General features: G+C 38.0%; 1 protein-coding gene across 1 annotated transcript in view; it reads right to left on the reverse strand.

Annotated features, from left to right (window-relative positions):
- Pkhd1l1 (PKHD1 like 1) overlaps positions 1-8,080 on the reverse strand; it is a 171,424-nt gene extending 163,344 nt beyond the window's left edge. The window contains exons 1-2 of the mRNA XM_017802801.2: positions 7,893-8,080; positions 6,010-6,093 (exon numbers count right to left, since the gene is read on the reverse strand). Of these exons, the coding sequence (XP_017658290.1) occupies positions 6,010-6,093; positions 7,893-7,965 (157 nt within the window). The 5' untranslated portion in view covers positions 7,966-8,080. The remainder of the gene's footprint in view (positions 1-6,009; positions 6,094-7,892) is intronic.
- Positions 8,081-8,175: the final 95 nt, after the last annotated feature.

The raw sequence follows: 8,175 nt of genomic DNA on the forward strand, positions 1-8,175 counted from the left end.
GCATAATCATCTGCATACTATATAGACAGAATAAGCTTATTATCAGTAAGAAAAAAATGGTAAACCCAGAAAAGTAAATAAATTCTTTTATTCTTGTGCATAATACTATTGATAATATAAATGATACTATAACATAAATTCTTACTTATAATACTGATGTTAGAAAATGGTAGATATTTTTAAGGTATTACTTAAAATGTTGGCATTTTCATGTATGTTTCAGCAAAGCAATCATTACAGCAACATGTGCTTACATTGAATAAGTTTGAACCTCTGAAGTAACAGAACAGTGTTATCAGGCATCTGTGGTGAGAATCACTTTTAAATTACTGGACAGTTTCATTGTTCTACAACAGGCCACTAGATTACACGCATGCAGTATTGCCTAGTTTAACACAGAACTGGAAGTGAGACTTCATTGTACCAAATGTTCTTCACACGCCAAATACCTTGATTTGATAAAGTTGCTTATCATGGTTCCCTTTAATGGAAAGGGTCCAGGCTTTAGACTCTCAGAGTTTGGATTGGAACCTCAGTGGCCAGCACTTCCTGTCAAGTTGACTTTGAGCAAGCTAAAAGTTCTCTTAGCCTCCTCATCAGAAAAATCATCATTTCTGCTGTTGGGCTACTGAAATGCTCAGTGATTGTGTATTTAGAGTGCTTAACTTGGTACCCAGCTCAATAAAATATCATCTAGGAGTTCATTTGGGTGTCTACTCTCATTAGTCACAAAAGCTCTGAGATTTAGGCTCATCATATTTAATATCATTAATGTCTCAATAAAAATAACAGAATCCAGTCAGAATCTGAGTACATTTTGTAGGTGTCAATACTTTTTGTGATGACCAAAGCTAACTTCCACCAGCCCCTATTTTTTAGTTCTTCGTCTATCCTTTCTTTTATATGTAAAGAAACGAAACAGAAACTCAACAAAGGTGGGGGTCTTCATTCCTCAAAACTTAAACCTTAATCAAACAACCTATCCAGCATATATTAATGTAAATACAGCTATAATTTTTGCATTTGAGGGCTGGAGAGATGGCTCAGAGGTTAAGATCACTGGATACTCTTGCAGAGGACCCGGGTTCAATTCCCAGGACCCACATGGCAGCTAACAACTTCCTAGTTCCAGGGAATCCTATGCTGTCTTCTGACCTCCATGGGCATTGCATGACATGGGTGCATATGCAATCAGTATACTCATACACATAAAATAAAAACAATAAATAAAATATTAAAATTTTTTGAATGTGAAGGATATTGGCATGTAATTTGCAGTTTTGAAACTAGAAAAATGTTACTAATAAAATGGAATTGTAAAAAAAAATTGCATGAAAACCTCAAAGCAAGCACTTGTAAACCCTCCTCTTTTCTTTTGCCAATTTGTGCTTATCTTTGGAGTTCACATTGAGTTTGTAACACACAGGAGGGCTGCTAGAATCTAAAAAATGGAAACTTTTACTTGTGGAGCAGGATGTGATACGTGTATTTATTTTTATATTAGGGACATGCCACACCAATAATAGGTTAATGCATTTTTACATTTTGGCATTCTTAAGACAAGTAAAATCTTCAAAAATAATACTAAGAAGAGATGATATTGGTTTTAGTTTCAAAGTAGCTGTAATACCAAACATAAATATGTGAAGATGTCCATGTAAAATCAATGGGAAAAGCTGAAGAAAAGCAGCAAGATTTGTCACACTATAATTATACATTTTGCCTTTCAAATACATATGTAGAAATATGTCTAATGTTTAGCTAATCTCAAGGAAGAAAAAAAAGAGAATGAATCATTTTCAGAAAGAATTTTAATTTATAATTCTAAGCAAATAATTAGGTAAAAAGCTGATACCTTTGGGTGTTTTCCAAAGCACAAAGATTACAGGAAGAGTTGGGTGTGCCTTGGAAACAGTAAAGGATGAGGCTTCGGATAAAAATTCCTGACATATTGATGTTTTTTTTTTCTTTTTCCTTTTGAAGAAAAACTGGAGACAGCAATTGCCAGGCACACAGACCTGGGTCTCCTGATAGCAGCAATCCAACAGTGACGCCCAAGCTGCTATCATGGGAAAAAAATGTCAGTGTTGTTTGAGCTGGCTGTTGTCATGTACAAGTCAGGCTCTTTTGGTTTCTATAATTTAAAAAAAAACTGGTTTGAGAGTGTAGAAAGTAATTAAAATCTTAAATGTAACATTCAAAACAATGGGAAGGGAAGCTCTAGAGCGATGGTTGGAAGAATGAAATCAGTCTACAAGAACAGAATAACAAAAACAAAGGCGCCCAATGTGTAGTGTGTAGACCATGGAACTGGTATCTTAGATATGTTACCCTGCTCAACAGTCAGAAGAGTCCCAAGAAATGGAAATTAATAGTTCATTTTGCTGATGAGAAAGCCAAGGATCACAGAATAAGTTGCTCCAGGCCCATAAAGTCCAGTGGCAAAGGTAGGATTAAAAGCCAGTTAGGATGAAAGTCCATTTCCTTTCCATAATATAAAATGTGTGTAGCTATTTGAGAGCTCTTATCTAATCCCTAAAATATTTTAGGGTTACCTCTTTAGATGGGGGAATGTTAGAGCAGCAAAAAGCCCCATTAGAAAGAAAGAAAAAGGAAAGAAAGAAAAAAGAAAGAAAGAAAGAAAGAAAGAAAGAAAGAAAGAAAGAAAGAAAGAAAGGAGAAAGAACATGAAGCTGTCAGAAAAAAGTGATGGGGAAATATAGGAGATGTTGGAGGGGAGGGAGTGGGTGTGGATTTGATCAAAATACCTTATATGCATGTATGAAATTCTCAATAAAGTTTTTTAAAAGTTAAAAAAAATGTGTGTAGCTAAACACTTCAACACAAATGTGTGGCCAGGTATTGTTATAGAGAAACAGAAAAGGAAGAAAAATGGAATAACTCCTCTCATCTTACTAGCTTTAAAAAATGGGACATGATCGCTAGCTTGGAAGACAATTGCATAATACAAGTATAGTTTTAAAGCAATTAAATCAATATAGTCATGAATGAACTCCCAAAACACCAATCCCCTTCATCAAACTAGTCATCTTGGAAGAAGAGACAGTTGTTTCTAATTATCATTGCTCAGAACATTTCTTTGTTGGCATGATAATTATAATATCATGTATCTTTGGCTCTTTAAATACAACCTTTCTTTTTCTTCTGTTCTTTTTTCCTTCAGTACTGTGGGTGGAACCCAGGGTTTTAAGAATGCTGGTCAAGTACTCCACCACAGACCTATACAATCCCAACCACAGCTTTCTGATTAAAATAATCCACAGCAAACTTTTGCCTTTAAATAGCCAAGAGTCATTTAGATACAATGAAATGTAGTGGTCAATTTTCTAGTAAGTAGATCTCAAAGAACTCAACTTCCAAATCAGTACTTTCTATAATATAATATCATGGCTTTTATAAAAATAAAACATTTATTAATGTATTTACTTGAGCTTTGATGTGCAGGGTTGAGAGATGGCCCAGTGGTTAAGAGCACTGGCTGCTCCTCCAGAGGACCCAGCACCCATGTGGCAGCTATCAGCCATCTGCAACTCCAGTTCCAGGGGATCTGGCCTCCATGGGCTTACAGTCACATGATGCACTTACATACACACAGGCAAAACACACATACACATAAAATAAAAATCAATCAATCTAAAAAGTAGAGCTTCGGTGTTTTATAACTTCATTATTGTTGATTCATACATATCCCACACACATCATGGACATCAAGTATGCATATTAAATTTACTTATTTACTTAAAAGTAGATAATTAAAGTATGATTAGTGTGCAAAAGCCACATACAATTAATATACTGTATGCAACTTAATTAGCTTAGAGATAAAAGTAAACCCATAAAACAATCATGACAAGCAATTCTACAAACATATCCATCATCTCTAACAGATCCCCCCTGCCCTTTCAAATATTTCAAAAATATTGGAGCAAAACTATTTAACATATGAGCTTCTTTCTTAAGAAAAATTTAAGTATACAATTCACATTGTCAACAATAAGACACTATGATTCACAATAGATTTCTAGGACTTATTCATTGTTCATAACTGAAACTTTGTGTACTTTGACTAAGAGCCCCCTGATAACCACCATGCCAAATTCTGCTTCTCTAAAGCAGTAAAAACAGTATTTAGACTCAGCCTGAAAAAATAATATATTAACACATTTTTAGTCACCTACAATTGTGTAGTTAAAGCAGAGAGAAGGAAAACAAATCAAGGCAAAAATGCAAGTGTTCACAATTCAATTAGGATTCTATTATCTATAAACCTCTGCTAAAAGTATTCAGAAACTAGGAATGGAGGGGAAGTAAAGATATACTGCTTTATGATTTGTGCTGAGAATTCTGAGCCTTATTGCCTGAGGAGTTCACAAAAGGACAAAGATTACAGCTGTAGTAACAAGGATGCCCTTCTAAGATGCTTTGGAAAATGAATGCTGTGTTTTTCCTAACTAGTGATGATCTGCGTCTGTGTCCCTAAACTGTAGCTGTGGTTCCTCCATCAGAAGTTCAATTTGGGAACAATAGAAATTTCCTGTTTGTTTTTTATTTATCTGGACATTTCTCTCATGCCCTTTCAATTTCTGTTTAAAACCCAGTAGCTTCTATATACATTTTTTCCACAGCATTTTATAATATAAAAGAGAGAATGCTAAGATGTCTCTGGAATAATCTTTAACTAGTAACATTTGCACTCCTAAATCTCTATTAAGAGGGGGGCACTTAAGGGTATTTGCTCATAATTCGAGAGCATGAGCTGTTTTAAGAATACCACTGAGAAGCCCAGGCCTTCAATCCCAGTACTTGAGAGGCAGAGTCAGGTGAATCTCTGTGAGATTGAGGCCAACCTGGTCTACATGATAGCTGGCAGCTGGGCTACAGGGAAACCCTGTCTCAAAAGAAAGAATATCACTGAGAGACTGGATCTTAATTTTACAGAAATATTGGGAATACTAAATTACATTTTAATATATATGACAGAATAAACAGTATCCATTTGCGAACTTCTGACTCCCAAAACTTTTCATTTGCTATTTTAAAGACCAAATATTAGGACTGGAGAGATGGCTCAGCAGTTAAGAGTACTGGATGCTCTCACAGAGGACCCAGGTTCTATTCCTAGCACCCAGGGGATCCAACAACCTCTTCTGATCTCCCGGGGGCATTACACGACACGAGTGCACTTACACACATGCAGGCACACAACCCAATACACACAAAATAAAAATAATAATTTTTTAAATAGACCATATATAAGATTTTGTTGTTTCTAAAAATTTTTTTTTCATGTCCTTCAAATTAATAACTATCTGAATACTGTTATCATGTATATTACAAAGGCCTAATGCTTAACAAAGCCATATAGTTTTCTTTAATCCTAGAAAGGGTTGCTATTAAATGTATCTATTGGTTGCCTTCGGTACTTTCATCCTGAGACCAGACAAGGAGAAAGCAACATCTGTAACTCATGTCTTGATAAAGCATGTGAATAGGGGGTTAGTGGCAGCAGAGGGAGCCCGTTTTCTTTCTGTCATCTTTCATCTTTCATTAACATCTTTTCTCTATTACACCTTCTTACCATTATTCCATCTCTCCACCCCAACACGTTTCATTCAACTAAGAGTAAGTAAAATTACCATATTTCTACAGAATAAGGCAAATAACTGCAGAGTTGAGTTATAGCTGTTCCTTTCACTTCAATCATTAAATCCAAATATCAGTGTTAAGTCATTGTAGGTACCATTCAAGTTATCAAGTCCAGAAGAATGTGGGGAATTTTGTTAGCTATCAAAGAGGCAGAATTCAACTCCCTTGACCAAGTCATGAGACTGTGCCAGTGTATTTTGTTTCGCAGGTTATTTTAACCATAAAACTGAAAATGTAGCTGGGGCTGTAGCTTAGGAATAGAGTACTTGCCCACAAAAATTTAAACAAATAAAAGGCTTTAATCCTGGTGCTCGCATATGGACACAGACAAAGCAACCATACCTTTTCCTTTGACAGTCAGCCTTGTTGCTCCATTGATGCTGCCATATTTAGGCAGAACTTCTGTGACTCTGGGAATTTCTGCATCTGAAAGATACAGAAATATTGTAATGGTAAACTCATCAAGTTCTTCATTTCAAGCACTATGTTCTTACAATCTCATTAAGATGTGACTTGTAACGAATGCCTTGAACATACAATAACTTACTGGTCTTGTGTAAAGAACTTTCTGGGGTCTACAAAGAGCAAGAATAACACAAAGCCATTTTCATCATTTTTATCTACCATATTATAGCACACTCAGTTAACACTTCATTTTACCTCATGATCTGATAACTACAGATCTATAACTATTCACAGCACCTTACACAGCACAGACAATACTTGCATGGAGATACAGATTGTTATAAAAGAACACAAGTGCAGTGCTAGAGGGTACAAAGAGGAACTCTGTGCTTTAAGAAAGAACTGCTTTCTGAGACTTTAGGAAAGGTAATTTACAGAATCTGTCAGGTGTTTTAAGGATGCTGAGTGTTTAGTAGAAAGGTCACACTAATCTACTCCTTAAACTGGGTTAGCTCCAGAACATACAGAAGGGCACATCAGCACTAACTTCCCCAAAGTTTAGCTGAGACAGTACAGAATGTCAGAACACAGGGCCCTAGGTGACTTATAAGAAAGCATTTCACTAACGCTGCTGAGGCCACACAGGTTTCTAGAAGTGGATTCCTGGGCTGCATCCACTTCTTAGCAAGTTCAAGGGCAAATATGAATTGATCAACCTGGACCTACCATCAAGAAACAGGAAGAAGGTTCTACCAGAGGGAGTTGCCACACAAACAGGGTAAGTCATCTGCTTCTCTAAAGAACTGCAAGCAATTCTTCAAAAGAGCTTAGAAATACAATGCACAGTGACTAGAAGTACTTTTAATTTTTTTTCCTCCTTAAAATGTATAGATCTGGTAATTTAAGTAAAAGCAAAAACCATTTCTCAGAGTAGAAAATTTTAAGTAGACACAAAGAGAAGCAACAGAAATTATTGTTTGAAGTGGATATTTGAGAAAAGGTCATGAAATTATTATTGAACAGTGCATTCCAGTCTTAACATGTATAGTGTGGATCTGACTTATGACAGTCAAAGCTCTTCGGCATAAAGGAGGCTCCCACCCCAGACTCAATGCCTCTGCACTTCAAGTTAGTTTGCGTCCTGTGTGTGCCAAAAGCTGCAAAAATGTTCCTATTTCCTGTGCCCACATAACGTCAGGCAGCAGAGCCAAGAGAAGATTCAAGCAGAGGGAGCTGGATCCTATCTCCAGACACTGCTGCCTCACCTATCTCAAGTTCATCCTCCCCTTATCTCCACAGACAACTCCAATTTCTTATCTTATCACTTTCTCTCCAGCCCTCTCCAGGCTATTACTTAGAAAACACAAGGCAGCTAACCCTGGAAGTGACTGGCACCTGCCACAACACATTCCTATCCTCCCAGAGGTCCTGCGGTCTCACTGCAGAGGAAGTGGGGGTGGGGTGGGGAACCAAGAAAAGTGAGGAGAGGGAGAACTCAGGTGGTGCCTGATGCCCCTCAGCAGTCACCAGCCACATTTCCAAGTCTCTTCAATTGTGTCACTTTGAAGCGAGGTGAGGAAGTTTCATACTTCAAACCCAACACTGATAAACTAAAAGCAGTCTCTCAATTTCTCCCCACATCTTTCTCTAGGTCCCCGTTTCTGTCCCAGTCTCTCTCAGTACTGTTTCTGGCTGTCAAGTCTTCCTTCTCAACCCCAGGTTCCCAGGATGGCCTCTGCGCAGAGCAAATGCCAAGGTGGTCCCGCCTCTCCTGTGACCCTGGAGCAGCATGTCTAAGCTGACTGTTCCAACTGCGATACCTGTGCGGGGATCCGCGGCACACAGTAGCTTCCCCCAGAGAAACCAGGTCCCCAAGAGCCACAGGTGTCCCATCTTAGTAGACGCTGCAGTCTGCGTGGCTCCCAGCCTCCGCCTCCGCTGGAGCTCGGCTGGCTTGAGACTAAACTCCAAAGTGGGACTCTCTCCAGAAGCCAGGGCGAACTTGGCCATCAGAAGCCCGCCCCGCCCCCAGATCGCTGGCTGAGCTTCTGGGATTACACAGACACACAGACACAGACACAGACACACACACAGACACACACA

Source organism: Nannospalax galili, unplaced genomic scaffold (genome assembly GCF_000622305.1).
Source record: "Nannospalax galili isolate Female #2095 unplaced genomic scaffold, S.galili_v1.0 scaffold284, whole genome shotgun sequence".
Classification (NCBI taxonomy): domain Eukaryota; kingdom Metazoa; phylum Chordata; class Mammalia; order Rodentia; family Spalacidae; genus Nannospalax; species Nannospalax galili.